Source organism: Piliocolobus tephrosceles, chromosome 4 (genome assembly GCF_002776525.5).
Source record: "Piliocolobus tephrosceles isolate RC106 chromosome 4, ASM277652v3, whole genome shotgun sequence".
NCBI lineage: Eukaryota > Metazoa > Chordata > Mammalia > Primates > Cercopithecidae > Piliocolobus > Piliocolobus tephrosceles.
Window position 1 is genome coordinate 144,659,136 of NC_045437.1, and position 18,006 is coordinate 144,677,141.

At 44.2% G+C, this 18,006-nt stretch overlaps 1 protein-coding gene across 2 annotated transcripts in view; it reads right to left on the reverse strand.

The window, feature by feature from the left end:
• Nucleotides 1-18,006, reverse strand: part of SH3RF2 (SH3 domain containing ring finger 2) — a 145,214-nt gene that overhangs the window by 31,648 nt on the left and 95,560 nt on the right. For both annotated transcript variants that reach the window (XM_023227045.1, XM_023227044.2), the window contains exons 6-7: nucleotides 3,416-3,507; nucleotides 1,287-1,457 (exon numbers count right to left, since the gene is read on the reverse strand). In XM_023227045.1, the coding sequence (XP_023082813.1) occupies nucleotides 1,287-1,457; nucleotides 3,416-3,507 (263 nt within the window). The remainder of the gene's footprint in view (nucleotides 1-1,286; nucleotides 1,458-3,415; nucleotides 3,508-18,006) is intronic.

Genomic DNA, 18,006 nt, shown 5'->3' on the forward strand with positions numbered 1-18,006 from the left:
CAAGAACTTTCCTTTGAAAGGAATAGCTATGATCTTTCATCCCGACTTTCTGCCACATGAAGAAATCTTTTTATACAACCTTAGATCTATGAGGACTCAGGCCGACTTTGCCTGCACTCTTTCAAAAAAGAGAGTCCACCATCTCACCAGCTAGCCTGGTTGGAAAAGTCATCTATGCACTAGAAAATGCTGCCTTTTATTGAACCAAGATGTTCTTGAACATCTTAGTTTACTGCACCAAGACCAGTTGCATACACTGGTCCACTCTACTGCCCCCTCTCAGAACAAATTTACTGCCCTATTTACACAGTATATTACGATCCCTCTGCCCCTTGTCTTCTACAGGTTAAATAATCCCAGTTTCTTTATCGGTTTCTCCCACAATGTAGTTTGCTGTCTCCTCACCATTATTGCTGCCCTCCTCTGGACGCAGCGCCTCACCTAAATGAAGGTCCGCAAAAGTGGGCATATGACTAGGTCTGACCCCCACAGAGTACAATGGGGCCCTTGCCCTGTGATTGTGACCCTCTGGTATATCATAAAGACAGTACTTGATGTGTGGTGGTAGCCTCACTGCCTTGAGACAGAGTTTGCTTGGGCTGATGTGGGGTGGAGGCAGGAGGAGTCATGGATAGTTTTGGGGTCTGGGTGCATTTGTGGCAGTGGTATGAGGTGGCAAGACAAAGAGGGGATCAACGGCATGAATAGTATGCCTCACAATGTAAAAGATCGGGAAAAGCTGTGAGGCAGGAGGCCCTGCAGCGTGACTAGCATTTTATCTTGGGTGTGGGGGAAGAGGTCGGGGTCTGAGTTCATGGAAACTCTGATTAGGGGTCACTCAAGCAGCCTGAGAAGTTTCCCAAGGTGCTCTGGGGAAGTCATCTGACCACATTTTCCCATCACGCCACTAGATGGAGCATTGGGATAGAGGATGTGAAGTGGGGTTCCTGGGATTTGTGCGGAAGAAAACCTGACATCCAGTTCTTGAGCAAGTTGCTTAACTCTGCACACCATTTTCATCTGGAACATAATATCTACCTTACAGGATTCTTGGGCACAGCCAGCGAGCTAAGAGATACAAAAGTGCTTGTAAGCTGTGAAGGGCTACAAAAAAGATAACTAGTTGTGCTATTTTGTTTAAAAGCGATAGGGGAGTTATAGAGCAAAAAGCACTTTCTTGGCCTGTTTGCTGAAAGAGCATTGGGTCCTCCACCAGTTCAACCCACCAATGGCCCCTGGCCTAGGGTGGCCTGAGCTCCCAAAGTCTGGGATTGGAGGTGACGCACCTGAAAATGGGGATGACGTAATTGTTTGGGAAGATGCCGACTCGCCCGGTGACCAAGGAGACGCCCCTGAGCCAGCCGTCCTGGCACTTCCCCAGGACCCTGATACCTTCTCCCTTTTGCAGGTCCAGCTCATCGGGTCCATGGGCTGAGTAGGAGTGCAGGGCTACAAACCTGGGAAGACACAGAGAACTGGTGAGGAAGGAAGATGTGCCTGATGGGGTGCATGGAGTGGGGGAATGGTAGAGGGAGACTGCCCAGTGGTTTAGCAATAAGAAACTTCTTGGCCGAGTGGGTGCAGTGGCTCTCACCTGCAATTCCAGCACTTTGGGAGGCCGTGGCAGGTGGATCACCTGAGGTCACAAGTTTGAGACCAGCCTGGCTAACATGGTGAAATACCATCTCTACTAAAAATACAAACAATTAGCTGGGCATGGTGGCACGCGCCTGTGGTCCCAGCTACTCGGGAGGCTGAGGTAGGAGAATCGCTTGAACCCAGGAGGCGGCGGCGGCTGCAGTGAGCCAAGATCGAGCCACTGCACTCCAGCCTGGGCAACAGAGTAAGCCTCAGTCTCAAAAAACAAAACAAACACCGCCGCCCCAAACAAAAACAAAAACAACAAAGAACCTTCTTAACACAGAAACCTGGACATGTAAGGCAGATAAACGTGGAACACCTTTGTTGAAATAGTGGTGGACAAGGCCAGGTCCCTGCCTTCATCTCCACATCATCCTCCATACAGTGCACAGCAGCAAATCACTAATTTAGGCCAATCTTGGCACTTTAACCACGGGGAAACAGGCCTCGAACAAGGAAAGGCGTTTGCAACAGGAATTCATGTCAGAGACGAGCCTCAAACCTAGAAGGTGCTGCTCTACCTAGGATGCTTTTGCACTAGTGCTTGCTGGGTCCCCAGGGAAATGGTGGCAGCCAGCAAGGCTCAGGGGAATAAGAGGTCGGCGTAGAAGCCTCTCTGATCCAGAAAGCAGGGACATGTTTGACTCCCAGGAGTGGCCTGAGGAGCCAACTTAATGTAGGCAGGGAAGTAGACGTTGGGAAGTGGGAGGCAGGGGGTAAGTTTTGGTTTTGGCACCCATGGGAATCCTGGCTGCGTGGCGGGACTGTGAAACTGGCCTGTGTCATGGCAGAAAGTCCTCAACTTAGAGCAGAGACTTTGCTCCCTGAAGTCCATACAGGAATCAGGCAGGTAATATCCAGATACGAGTCAGAGGGGTAAAGGCAGTCAGGACGGCTGAGGCTGTGGAGGTGAGAAGAGCTACCTGATCCAAGGCATTCAGGAAACAATCCATTGGTCTGCCAGACTCAGAGGCCACCAGTATATGGCCCCCAGGCATCTCAGACATCAGGAAGCCCTTCCAGACTCCAAGGACTATGAGACACTGGAGCATTTTATCAAAGGGAATGGGGGAGTGTTCTCTACAAGGTTTTTTTGTTTTTTCTTTCTAAAATGCTATATTTAGTTTTTGCTGATTACTAAAACAACATCTATTTATGACCCAACGTTTTGAATCTAAAGCAAGACAATAGAAATTGCTCAATACCAATCTCCCAGTGATGTTGTGGTATATAATCTTCCAGTCTCTTTCTACTTTTGTAAAATAATGAGCTAAGAGTGATGTGGTTTGCTAATTTGTGTTGTCTTTTTTTTTTTTTTTTTTTTTGAGACGGGGTCTCACTCTGTGGCCCGGGCTGGAGTGCAGTGGGATGATCGTAGCTCACTGAAGCCTCAAACTCCTGGGCTGAAGTCATCCTCCTGCCTCAGCCTTCTAAGTAGCGAGGAAAACATGTGCACAACCATTCCTGGCTAATTTTTAAATGTCTTTGTAGAGATGGGGTCTCACTATGTTGCTCAGGCAGGTCTGGAACTCCTGGGTTCAAGCAATCCTCCTGCCTCAGCCCACTGAAGTGCTGGGATTACAGGTGTGAGCCACTGCGCCTGGCCCTAATTTCTGTTTTTCACCATTATTTCACTTGGAAGTGGTAAAGGAAGGTGACCTATTGTCTCTCTGGATGGGATGGTTTGGGAATGGTGATGCTAGATCACCACTGTACATGGTAAAGATGACCCCTTTGTGCCAGACTGGGGTGAAGGGATGAGCCTTTTACTCACATGTTTGCTGAGAGGTGTTGCTGGGAGCCAGGCAGACTGACCATGGCTGTGCAATGTCCTGGAGAGACAGGTGCGGGGTGATAAGTGCTGACCTGCACAGACAGAAAAGACAGCCAAGCAGAACCAGTGAATGCCACAACCCAGGCCCACAGCAAACAGAGCAGCTACACAGAAAGACCTGACACAGCTGAAAACCAACAGCCATGCCCGGTGCCACCCATGGTGCGTCCTCTCTATGGTGCGTGGCTGTGGGCACAGGGAGGTGGGGAGGAGCTGGTTTATGGCCTGCTGGGGTGGCACACCAGGACTGCATTCCAAAAGACTGCTCAGATAGGGTGGAAGATGAAGAGCTGTCCAGTTTACAATCCACAGGGCACTAGCCGGCTCCTCCTCCTGTCCCTCTGCCTATCCCACGCATCTCCCTCTGTGAAAACCTGCTCTTGGAAAATGAAACAGTGGATAATATTGATTCAGAACTGAGCGCTTGCAAGGCAGTTTGAAATGCTTTGTAAGTATCAGCTAAGTTAATCCTTATTAAAGGAACTGTTGTAATCCCCATATTTGGATGAAAAACTGAGACAAAGAAAGAAAGGTTACACAATTAGTATGAAACAAAGAAAATCTAAAATCAGGCAGTCCAAGTTCTGAGTCCATACTCATTATCGACTATTGCTGGAATTACACACACACACACCCACACACACACACACACACACACACACACACACACACACACGCCTATCCAACGAGTTACAGACATTGAATTTGAATCCCTTTCACTTTTCCAGGATAAAAGAGGAAACAATAATGATAAAATGATAAAAGCTCCTGGAAGGCTGGGCTCAGTAGCTCATGCTTATAAACCTAGCACTTTGGGAGGCTGAGATGGGAGGATTGCTTGAACCCAGGAGTTCTACACCAGCCTGGGAAACATAGTGAGACCCCATCTCTTTAAAAAAAATTAGCTGGTTGTGATGGCAGGTGCCTGTCATTCCAGCTACTCAGGAGGCTGAGATGGGAGGTTCGCTTGAGCCTGGGAGGTGAAAGCTACAGTGAGCCATGATTGTGCCACTGTACTCCAATCTGGGTGAAAGAGTGAGACGCTCTCTCAAAAAAAAAAAAAAAAAAAAGTTCCTGGAAACCGCCTACTATCCTAGGGCTTTGGCAAACATATTGCCTTGCTTACTTTCTTCTGAGCACATATCACAGATTTTGAGTGTTTCCTTGCTAGACTGTAAATTCCATGAGGGCAGGGACTATGTCAGTCTGGTTTATCATTGTATTTCTGCATGCTCAATATGTAATTGTAGCTTAAAGAACAAAGGGATGAGTAAAGGAATGAATGAAAAAGTCTTCCTACCTAGTACACCAAGGATAATGAAACCTTCTCCATGCCATCCAGAGTAAATACATTCAGTCTTTTCAGTCATCTATGATGGTTACACTGTGTGTACCTTTTTAGGACTATGCTGTTGTGGGTATAACTATTGTTTGTGTATCTGTGTTTATGCAGGTGTGAGTGCATTATTAAATACATATGTCCCTTTGTTTTGAGCAAATGTGTATGTTTGCTCAAAGCCCGTGTCAATTCAGTATACATGTGTGATGGCATTGGGCCATTGCAAATCTGGTTTGGTTCACACATGTGAACATGTGTGAACATGGATTGATGTGTGTATGCTGCATGTGCTGCGTGAGATTGCAGATACAATTGCCTAATGGATTGTAAATATCTGTAGGAGATTCTGTGTGTATGCACGTGAACTCTAGAGGTGTGTACAGGTATGCCCACCATGTAATTTTGTACATGTGTCCGTATCAATGATTGTGTAAATGTATATGTGGTCATGTATGTATTTGTGACAGTCCAAAGATCAAGGTGTAGGATCAAGAAACCACTTTAGTCAAATAATAAGTGTTGGTGAGGAGGTATAAAAATGGAAACCCTCACACATTGCTGGTTGGAATGTAAAATGGTACAGCCTCTTTGCAGAACAGTCTGGCAATTCCTGATATAATTAAACATAGGATTACTATATGACCCAGTAAATCCATTTCTAGTATATGCGCAAAAGAAATGAAAACATGTGTCTACACAAAAACTTATAGAAATGTTTCAGCAGCATTATTCATAATAACCCAAAGGGGGAAACAACTCAAATGTCTACTCATTGATGAGTAGATAAAGAAAATACGGTACAACCATACAATGAGATATTATTCAGCCATAAAGAAGAATGAAGTATTGATACATAAGAGAACATGAATGAACCTTGAAAACATTATACTAAGTGAAAGAAGCCAGACACAAAAGACCACATATTATTTGATTCCATGTATATGAAATGTCCAGAATAAGTCAGTCTACAGAGGTAGGAAATAGATGATCATTTCCAAGGGTTGGGATGATGGTGAATATAAGGTGATAGCTAAAGGGCACAAGGTTTCTTTTTGAAGTGATAGAATATGCTAAAATTGTAATGGTAATGGCTATACATCTGTGAATATACTAAAAACTTCTGAGTTGTATACCTTAAATGGGTGAATTGTATGTTAGGTGAATTATATCTCAATAATAAAGAATTAAGAAGAACGAAACCATTCCACAATCACCCTCCTGAGGTACTCTTAGCACTACATAAAATGTTCTGAGTTTGTAATCAGATATTGTTACACTAGTTCCTTCAAACAGACATGACAAGGAGCTGGCTTTGGGCTAGGCTGCTCCTTGCCTATGACTGGGGAAGGTAAACCCCTACAGGGTTTATGTTTGTGGAAACTGTTGAAGCACTGATTAAATGGGACGGACTTCACTTAACACTCTTGGATTTCCAATATTATGTTTGAGTAAAGGAACTGCTATCCACAAACACCATTAATCCTTTAGGGAGGGGGAAGATGCCAGAATGCAAGGCCATCTTCCATTACACTAGGGTCTGTCTTTTTACTTCTCTGGGCCTTTATCTGGGGAGGGCATGTTTCCCCCATTTGGAATAGTGAGCCTGGCCAGGAGAGTAATCTGTGGGCTTGTGATGGAGTTATTTCTAATAGGGAATGGGAAAGGATGTTAGTTTCTCAGGTTTTAAAGTGTCCTGGAGGAGAAGAGAAAGGATGACATGAGAAGGAGGAGGAAGGAGACAATGAAGAAGAGGGGTGAGGGGGAGATAGTGGAAAACCCTGAGAATAGAAGAGGGTAAAACTAGAACAGAGATACTGTGGGAGAACGGTAGCTCCAGAGGGACAGAGTGAGGAAGGAAGGAGAAAAGAGGGAGATAAAAACAGTTTGAACAGGCCATGTTGGAAAACAGATTGGCCATTTTTTATAAAGTTAATTATACACTTTCCTTACCACTCAGCAATTGTACTCACAAATATTTACTTGAGCAATGAAAACATATGTCCATACAAGGACCTATACATGAATGCTCAGAACAACTTCATTCATTTTAATGAAACACTAGAAACACCCCAAATGCCCATCAACTGGTGAATCACCTGGCAAATTGTGGTATAACCACAGCGGTGTACTCCTTAGTGATGCATGCAACAGCAGGATGAATTTTAACATCGCCCCAAGTGAAAGATGCAGGACGCTGAAGACTATATACTCTATAATGCCAATTGTATAAAATTTTTTAAAAAGAAGCCATAACTATAGTGACAGAAAACAGATTAAGGGTTGCCAGGAGCCAGGGTGGGGAGAGAGGATTGATAGCAAAGGGGCACAAGAGAGCTTTTTGAGATGATGCAAACGTCTGATATCTTGATGTTGGTAGTGATTACATACTGTATACGTTTACCAAAAATTATTGAACTGTATACTCAAAATGCTTAAATGTTATTGTATATAATTAAACCTCAATAAAGCTGTTAAAAAACGTGAATATATTATCTAGTTAAGGCCACAGGAAACATCCGAGTGACCTTAGCTTGAGTCAGCTCGAGGTCTGGAATTAGTCAGGAAGGGGACGAGAATCACTCAGCTTCATAGAGGGCAGCTAGCAAGTAACCCTCATGGTAAGGGGCCACCTGAATAGGAGAGAAACCAAGAACAGGAACCTATGGATCAGAGGCTCAATCAATAAGGCAAAGGAAAAATGAACGAATGAATGACTGGAGAAACAGGCAAAGAGAACAAGATAGACATAGGCAGAGAAGAGAGAAACTGGGTGGGAGAGAAGACAGGCAGAACAAGACAGAAAGGAAGGCCCCACCCGGTAAGTGAAGACAACCAGACAGATGGCTAGCTTCTGAGGAGGCAAGTCTGCTCCTGTCACTGGGATCGAAGAAGGAGGCCCAGCCTTTCTGAGTGAATGGGCCTGGCCCTGGTTCATTTCCCTGGGGTCAAGTGTGACCTCAGGTGCCCAAGCCACAAGGGGTTTGTGAGGCTGGATGGGAGGTTCTCCACCAACTGATGCTCCCTGGCACAGGGTTCCGAGTCCTGAGTATGGGTGTGTGGGTGTGGTGGGGAAGGGCATTCTTGCTGAAATCTAAACACATTTTTTCCCTCCCTTTTGAAGGAAATGACTCATTTAAAATAAGTCTTTATCAGCCACAGCAGAATCCACAGCTATATGGCTTCTGGGAATTTCCAGGTCTTCAGGTGCTAAGTGAGGGAGGAAGAGGGTATGAAGCCTCCTGGCACAGAGTTGCTGGCAATGCTCTGCCCTGCTGGTCCTGCTGCCTTCACCGTCAGCCACGCAGGTATAGAAAATGCAGCTACCTCTTAGGAGTCCAGGGAGGAGGCCTAACTTAGGACTCAGGCCAGTGGCTCTACCATCTACCAGGACCTGTGATCTTGGACAAGTGGTTGAATTCTGTGGATCCTCCATTTCTTCAAAATCTATAAAATGGGGCAACGATGGTCTTTCTCTTTTAGAGTTGTTATGAGGTTTAAGTAAAACAATCCATGTAAATTATTTAGCACAGGATTTGACACACTATAAGTGCTCAATAGATACTACTTATTTCGATCTGCAAAGAGATTAGTTACTGCGTAGGGTGGAGACAGAGTGGGTGGGGTACCTCTTATGGGACAGCCTGGCAAGGTCTTGGACTGAAAGCAGGACCCAAGAATGTGGTGGGTATGGGGAGGAGTGTCTGTAGCAACCTTGCTCCTCTCTTCTAGCAGAAAACCTCCCCACTTTTCCAAATGTAAGTTTGTTTTCCTCCATTCCGTGCTGTGGCTCTCAGCTATTTCCTCCAGGGCTTTGCCTTTTGGTAACTTGGCGGGTATGGGGTGACTGTCTCCCCAGCGGAGTGTGAACTACTCTAGAGCTGGTTATGGTGCTACACCTGGTATTCCCCAAAACTAACAAGGGCCTTGAACCCACAGTGTTCACTCAGGGTTGAGAGAAGGGCTACATTTTAGTTTATTTTTTATTTTTTTGAGACAGAGTCTTGCTTTGTCACCCAGGCGAGAGTGCCATGATGCAATCACGGCTCACTGCAGCCTCAACCTCCCAGGCTCAATCGATCCCCCCCGCCTCAGCCTCCTGAGTGGCTGGGACTACAGAGGTGCAACACCATGTCCAGATAGTTTTTTGTATTTTTTGTAGAAATGGGGTTCTACCATGTTGCCCAGGCTGGTCTCCAACTCCTGGCCTCAAGCGATATGCCCTCGGCCTCCCAAAGTGCTGGGATTACAAGCGTGAGCCACTGTGCCTGGCCTAGGGCTGCATTTCAGAGAGAGAAAATTAGGTATTGGTGGTTTCTGTACCCACCACTAGGGACAATCTGGAGCTGACCATCTGACTTTATAAAGTTAAAAGCTCGTTCCCCTCTATAGACTCAAAACAAGTTAAGAGCCACATTTGGTAAGTTCCCCTCTATAGACTCAAAACAAGTTAAGAGCCACATTTGGTAATCCCTTCTTGGGTCCTAGGCACTGTGCTAGGCACTGGGGTTACTGCCAAAAGCAAGACACACAGGGCTTCATTCTCATGTGGAGCTCACAGTGTATGCCAGGAAGCTCCTGTAACATACGTGCAACGTACTCATACTCAGTGACACCTATGACTATGCTGTGTAAGCCTGCGCATGTTGGGGTCGGGGAAGATCGGGATGCTCTGGGAGCTAGCAGGAGAGGCTTGCCTGGACCTCCAAGGGCTGCTTCACCTCACATGCTAATTTATACACGGGCCCCATGGTCATTATGCCCATTTTTATAGATGGGGAAACTGAGATAAACAGATTTCACAATTTTCAGGAAGTGGCCAAATGGGTGGACAGCTTGATACCAGAAGCAAGGACCCTAGGCTCAGAGTCCTTTCTGTAGAGCCCAAGGTTAACATTTCCAGATCTCAGTGTGGCTGAAGGGGTCATATAGAGGAGGCATATGTGTTTATGTTCGTGGACAGGAACCACCGTTCCTGTCAGGTGTCCCTAGTCATACAGAATAGGTCTGCAGGCAGGTGGGATATGAAGCTGTTTGTGCTTATTTTTCTTTTCCTTTCCCTGGCAGGGCAGAGCTGAGGGAGTCAGAGCTCCAGTTGCCAGGCGGCTATCAGCCCTTCACCATCTACGGCTGTCTCAGGGCCAGCCCCACCTGCAACCCTCCCTGTTCTTGATGAGCAAGGAGCAGCCACCCAGAGCTATTTATTTGTCCTGAGAGTAAAAACACTGTCTGAGAGAGAGAGAACTCATTTATGAGCTGTCAGCAGGTCCCTTTAGGTTCATCTCAAAAATACTTTTTTTTCCCCGAAGTACACGGCTAGGTCTGCAGGGGCTATATTGCATAACGCTGGGAAGACTACTGAATTTACACTTCCCAAGGAGTCAGCAAAATTTGGAAGATCCTCTGTGATCTGCTCCCATTTTGCTCTCCAGCCTCACCTTTCTCCATTCCCTTCCCCCCCACTTCAGTGGGTCTTTTCTTAGTTCTTTGAGCAGGCCACACCCATGACCTTGTGCCTCTCCTGGCCACCCCCCTATCCTGTTACTTCCCACTTCTGGTCTGACTGTAACTTCCCTTTGTTATTAAAATGTAAAATTATAAATATATTATGCATACAGGTAAGTGTATATATTTTGTGTATCATTGAAAGAATAATAATATAACAGATACCTGCATATATACCACCCATAAAACAGATACCTGCATACATACCACCCAACTTAAGAAACACAAAAAAATAGAAGTTGAATATTGTGCTTAGAAGCCCTCTGCATATTCCCCCATAATCAAGTCTCTCTCCAAAGTTATCTCAGAGGTAACTACAATGCTGAAGTTTGTGTTAATCATTCCAAGGCTTTTCTATGTTGTTACCGCCTTGGCATATATCCCTAAACAGTATGCTGTTTAGTTTTGTCTATCTGTGAACATTGTATGAATGGACTCACAATGTGTGTATTCTGTGACTCGCATCTTTTGCTTAATGGGAAGTTTTTGCATATATTTATGGCTAATTTTCATTGCTGATTCTTATATTTCATTCTGTGACTATATCGCCATTTATGTGTCATTTGGGCAATTTTCAGTTTGGGGCTGTTATGAGTGATGTTACTATGAACATTTTTGTACATGTCCCCTGTGCACATGTGCAAGAATTTCTCCAGGATATACATCTAGGAGTGGAATTGATGGGCCGTAGGGTATGAGCCTGTTCAGTTTTATTGGGCAATAACATACTGTTTCCCAATGTGGCTGTAACAATTTACACTTCCACCAGCAGTGAATGACAATTACTGTTACCCCACAGTCTCACCAGCATGTGGTAAGGCCTGGCTTTCTAATACCTGCTGATTGGGTGGGTGGAAAGTGCTATCTCATTGTGGTTTTAAATTAATTTCTCTGAGTACCAGGAGCTTTCATTTTTTTTTAATATTTATGGACCATTCTTGTTATACGAAATGCCTGTTCATGTCCTTTGTCTCCCACTCCTCCATAGGGTTATTTATTATTTTTGTATTAAATTGTGGAGTTCTAATATATTGGATATGAATTCTTTGTAGCTTATATTTTTACTCTGTGGTGTCTTTTGATGAACTGAAGTTCTGATTTTTCATATAGTCAAACTCACAATATATTCCCTATGGTTCACGTTTTTAAACAGTCTTCAATAAGTTTTTTTTTCCTCCCAAGGTCATACGGATAAACTTCTATACTGTCTTCTAAAAGTTTTATAGTTTTGCCTTTCACATTTAAGTCTTTAATCCACCTGGAATTGATTTTTGACAAGGGAGGAATCCAATTTCATCTTTTTCCACATGGATACCCAATTAGCCCAGCACCATAGTTCATCCTTCCCTTCTGATCTGCAAAGTCTGCTCTGTCATAAATCAAGCCTCCATGCTGTGTCTGCTTCTAGGTTCTCCAGCATGTTCCATTGGTTTAATAGAATCTCTATGCTAAATCCATGCCATCTTAATTAGCTTTGAAATAAAAATGGAAATCTGATTGGGTAAGTCCAATTCTTTACCCCAACCAAATTCCATCTTCTTCGTTAGAAGTGTCTTGGCTCTTGGCTTTTTGTTCTTCCTTTTGAATCTTAGAATCACCTTTTGAGTTTCATAAAAACAAACAGCAAACAGACCCACTGGGATTTGAATTCATGGTTAAATTTAGGGGAGAATCAACCTCTTTAAATATTAAGTCATCCCATCCAAGAACATTGCATAATTCTCCATTTATGTTAGAGCCTCGTTAATGTCTTTCAATACCGTTTTATACATTTTCTCAATAAAGGCCTTGCATGTCTTGTTACATTTATTCCTAGAGATTTAAACAATTTTGTTGCTCCTGTAAATGGTACCTTTTAAAAAATCATTTTTCTATTTAGTGTACAGAGATGCAATTGACTTTCTTATATTGATTTGTATTCAGCAACCTTGATAAGCTCATGTTTATTCCCATTACATTTTTTCTAGGTTCTTTTGAGTTCCCTGTATAGACAATAGTATCATCTGCAAATGATGACAGTTATGTTTCTTCCTTTCAAAGACTTAACCTTTTACTTCTTTTTCCTGCCTTACGGTGCTGGACAGGCCCTCTGGGACAGTGCTGAGCAGAAACATGAAAATGGGCATTGTGTTCTTTTTTTTAATCTTAACAGAAATGCCTTCAGCATTTCACCATTAAGTATGATGTTTGCCGTAGATTTAAGTAGATTCCGTTAATCACATTAAGTAAGTTTCTTTTTATTCCTAATTTGCTAGGACTTGTTAATATATAATGAGTGGACATAAAATTTTATCAAACATTTTCTGTACCTATTGAAAATGTCACATTTTTTTCTCCTTTAATCTGTTACTGTGATAAATTACATCAGTTAATTTTCTAATGCTAAACCAATCATTCAATCTTGGAGAAAAACCCAACTTGATCATGATATATTCCATTTCCCTGCATTTCTGGGTTTGGTTTGCTAATACATACTTGAGGATTTTTGCATCTGTGTTCCTGAGTGAAGCAGAAGTATACTTTTCCTTTCTTATGTTGTCTTTTCCTGGTTTTGATAGTAAGGCTGTCCTAATCTTATGAAATGAGTTGGGGAATGTTTTCTTCCATTCTTTGGAAGAATTTGTACAATAGTTAAATTATCCCCTCCTTGCAAGTGTGAAAGAACTCACCAGTAAATCTGTCTGGGTCTGGAGTTTTCTGTATAGGAAGATTTTAAATTACTGATACTATTTCTGAAATGGTTGCAATGTTATTCTAAAGGATTTCCAAGAGTTGTTTACCAGATGTAAAATGTTTTTCCACAAGCCCTGTTTGTTGTAGAGAAGTTCCTGTGGGAACACTTGCTGGGTGGCCTCCCTGTTGGGGAGAAAAGGTGGTACTTGGAGTGTCTACATAGAGCCTTGGAAAACCCCAGCCTATGCAGACCCCCATACGTCATCAGTTCGTCCTTAGAGAACCTGAGAGTCCCAGTGCCTTACTTAAGAGGAACCCCGTGGGGACAGTCACAGTTAGGAGGCCTTTTGTAGCTTCTTGAGGCACTATGCAGCCATGGCTAACAGAATGGACTTTTGGGGCTGTCTGATGAGGGTTTGAGTTTTGGCATTGTAACTTACTGGCTGTGGGAGGCTCAGACTTAATCCCTCTGAGCCTCATTTCCTCATCTATGAAAGGATGCAAGAATAGTGGCTACCTTATGAGGTTCTTGTGAGGGTTTAATCAGAACATGCAAGCAAAGTGCTTTGCATAATGTCTGACTCATATGAGGTACCCAATAAATGGTTACCATTGTCACTATTATGACATAGGAGACATACAAAGCAGATGTCTGGGGAGAAGAAGCAGACAATAGGACTTCCTCAGTTGAACTGGATTTAAGAAGGAAAGATTCATTCTCTAGGATACAAAGGCCAGCCACCATAGTCCACATTGCCTTTGAGGAAGACCCAGTGTGGGGTGGCTTAGCCCAAGTATGGGGGACATGCATTTAGGAGTCTTTCTTCCTTTTCCCTGATGCTAGGTTGGCCATTCTCATGGATCCTGAGGCTTCCATCCCTGGCACTTCTCCATAGCTATGCTCTGCATTGGCTTCTTGGGAAAAAGCAGAAAATGCAACCCACCCTTCAAACCACGAAGACAAATATGCTTTCTCCTTTGGTTGGGCACAGAGTATCTCCTGCCCTGCTACTCCCCTGCCATTTTCTTTTTTTTCAGATAGAGTATCACTCTGCCACCCAGGCTGGAGTGCAGTGGCGTGATCTCGGTTCACTGCAACCTCTGCCTGCCACATTCCAGCAATTCTTGTGCCTCAGCCTCCAGAATAGCTGGGATTACAGGCGTGTGTAACCAGGCCCAGCTAGTTTTTGTATTTTTAGTAGAGATGGGGATTTGCCATGTTGACCAGGCTGGTCTCAAACTCCTGACTTCCAGTGATCCACCTGCCTCGGCCTCCCAAAGTGCTGGGATTACAGGCGTGAGCCACCACGCCTGGCCATTTGAAATTTTTTTTTTTTTTTTAAGTAGAGACAATGTCTCACTATGTTGCCCAGGCTGGTCTCAAACTCCTGAGGTCAAGCGATCCTCCTGCCTCAGCCTCCCAAGTAGCTGATACTACAGGTGTGAGCCACTGAGTCTGGTCTCCCCTGCTATTTTCTACCTCATGCTTTCCTGAGACCAAGGGTCCCGCTGCTTTCAAAGCAGGATTTGGGCATCAAAGCAGAATGTGATGGGGTGGGTACTGTTAGGACTTTTTGAAATGCCAGGGTACACAGAAGTCTTAATTATAACCCTTGCCCTCCTCATGCTAACAGTCCGCTTGAAGAAGTAACTGTTTGGCAGTAATTATGGTTAAATCCTCTCACCGGGCCTCATTAAAGGCCATAAAAACTTAAGGACGCAAAGTGTCTCTGAAGTCTGCTGCAGATCTCCTCACGGCATTTACTCACAGAAGATGCTTGCTAAGCATCTGCCAGGTACCAAGCACCGTGCTAGGCCCGGGGGATCCGTGATGAGGCCACTGCACTCACAGACAGTGGAGACTGTGCCTCCAACCTACTATCCGTCCTACCCCAGGCTCCTGCCCTCACATTCCCCGGACAAGAGTATCCCAAAGATGGGTAGTCTCCGGACATCTAGAAATTTTCATGCTCCACTCACCTCTCATTTGGACTAAAGGACCTATGTCCTTATAAAGTAGCTTTTTATGGTGGAGATATTGGTGATGGAGGTTATTTTCCGAACTAAGGAATATGGACCCACAGGGAGAGGTGGATGAGGGAAAGCAGCAGACCAAAACAGGAGACACTGGAGCATGACTGTTAGGAACTTGGGTTCTGAATTCAGATGTCCCTGGGTGCGGGTCCCCACTTTGCTATGCTTTCACTGACTGTGTCACCCTGGGCAAGTTACTTAACCTGCCTGGTCCTAAATTCCTTCATCTGGTTTAGGGGAGCTTTAATAGTTTTTTTCCTAAGGACTTGTCAATTTTTTAAAATCTAAGGTTTCACTTCAGAGGAGATAGATGGTTGGTGAAGCAAACTGAAGTCAGAATGAAAAAAAGTAAAAAAAAAAAAAGTTAGGGCCGGGTGCGGTGGCTCAAGCCTGTAATCTCAGCACTTTGGGAGGCCGAGGCGGGCGGATCACGAGGTCAGAAGATCGAGACCATCCTGGCTAACACGGTGAAACCCCGTCTCTACTAAAAAATACAAAAAACTAGCCAGGCGAGGTGGCGGGCGCCTGTAGTCCCAGCTACTCCGGAGGCTGAGGCAGGAGAATGGCGTAAACCCGGGAGGTGGAGCTTGCAGTGAGCTGAGATCTGGCCACTGCACTCCAGCCCGGGCGACAGAGTGAGACTCCGTCTCAAAAAAAAAAAAAAAAAAAAAAAAAGAAAAACAGTTAATTAAAAAAAAAATCCCTTCTAAGGAATTTAGTGAGCCCAGAAATAATTTGGCAATGTCAAGTTCATCTCAGCATCTTCAGAAAGTTTACTTTCTGCCTTGTGTTTGTTGTCTCTTATTTCAAATTTTCTCAAAGGATATTATAGCAACAACAATGAACATTTTTATTTCAAAAAAGAGAAAAAGTAATCGCTTACCACCACCACCCATTATCACAGCAGTTGTCTCTGTTCTTTTTTTTTTTTTTTTCTGAAACAGAGTCTCACTTCATCGCCCAGGCTGGAGTGCGGTGGCATAATCTTGGTTCACTGCAACCTCCGCTTCTCAGGTTCAAGCCATTCTCTTGCTTCAGCCTCCTGAGTAGCTGAGATTACAGGTGTGCACTACCACGCCTGGCGAACTTTTGTATTTTTAGTAGAGATGGGGTTTCACCATGTTGGCCAGGCTGGTCTCCAACTCCTGACCTCAAGTGATTCACCTGCCTTGGCCTCTCAAAGTTCTGGGATTACAGGCAAGAGCCACTGCACCCGACCTCTGTTCTTTTTTGAGTAATTAAGTGCCCTCAATAAATGAAGGATTTATATTCTTGGAAACCTAGGCTCCATTGCTGTCATGGTTCCTTGAAACACTCCCTGACCCCTTCTTGTTGGCAAGTCTGCCTTCATCTTCTGAATTATTATCACTGGATACCCTTGGGAAGACACCCCATACTGAGGCTGAGACCTTGGTTGGTCATAGGACAATTTTTCCTTCTCTTAGGATTATTAGAATGTGGCTGCAAAGTCCACCAGGGTCCCAGAATCCTTTCTGAGACATGCTCAGTGATCTCAGCAAGTGAAAAGGGCATGTGTTTCCAAAGCCATCTCCTTCTGGATGGCATGCTTGCTGGCTTTGTGGATCTGCAGATATCAGAAGTTGTCCTTCATGGTCTCAAATGAGATTTAAACAGTTTTAACTGGCTGTCTCCAGAGACTCACCATCCCTGCCCAAGGGCCCAGCCTGGAGAGGTTCCACTCCCCTGCAAGCAAGCCCTCTGCTGTCCTCTCCCATCACTGGGTGAGCTACACAAGCTCAGGACCCAGGCTGATTGGACAATTAATGCAGCTCACTCTTCAGAGCACTGCATTTGATGGGAAATAAAGGGAGAATAAAACTCTTCAGATAATCTTTGTTTTCAGGTGTCCTGATATTTTTATCTCATTGTGCTAAAAAGGAATGAAAATATGCATTTGCATTAAGAAGGGGAGAATCCCTAATTTTGGCCCATCCTTATAACAAACATAAGTTTTATTTGTATCTCTACCTTTTAGAAAAATACCTAAGCACTCAATAAGTGTTTGTTGAGTCTGCTTTTAGGAAGATCCGTGTCTGCACCATCTGGGATGGATGTGAGAAAACCATCCTTCCAATTGCCTCTTCTGTTGGTAGTAAGACTTTCGTAACAATAAACAATGGGGATATATTTGTGGGGGAGGGGTGCTACTTTTGTTCTCTACCTTTTCTTGATATTCCCTAACTCAGCCTCTTTTTCCACAAAATGTGGGTGTCATTTTTCCCACAAAAAGGCTTAGGGCATGGCCAGGCGCAGTGGCTCACGCCTGTAATTTCAGCACTTTGGGAGGCTGAGGCAGGCAGATCACCTAAGGTCAGGAGTTTGAGACCAGCCTGACCCACATGGAAAAAATCCTGTCTCTACTAATCACACAAAATTAGCCCTGCATGGTGGCGCAGACCTGTAATTCCAGCTTCTCGGGAGGCGGAGGCAGGAGAATGGCTTGAACCTGGGAGACAGAGGTGGCAGTGAGCTGAGATCGGGCTATTGCACTCCAGCCTGGGCAACAAGAGTGAAACTCCATCTCAAAAAAAAAAAAAAAAAAAAAAAGAAAAAAAAAAAAGAAAAAAAATGGCTAAGGGCTAGTGCTCACAGATTTTCACTAAGGAACTTCCTGTAACTCCTGGAGAGACATGATTTGGGAATGTCTGGTCTCCTCTAATTGACAAATGCTCCTAGGTAAGACAATGTGAAAGACAAAAAAGGTTGAAAAGAAAGCACAGTCCTTGCCCTTAAGGAGTGTGTAATCTCACTAAGATGGGAAAAAAGAAAACAGAGTCACAAAATCAAGAGCTAATGATTACAGAATACTTGTCAGAGGCCACACATTCCTAAGCACTCTATTATCTCATGTAATCCTCACAACAAACCAAAGGGCTAAGTACCATTATCATCACTTTTCCCATATGACCTTGAGAACGTCAAGGCAAAAATATATGTTTAGTAACTTGCCCAAGGCCACAGA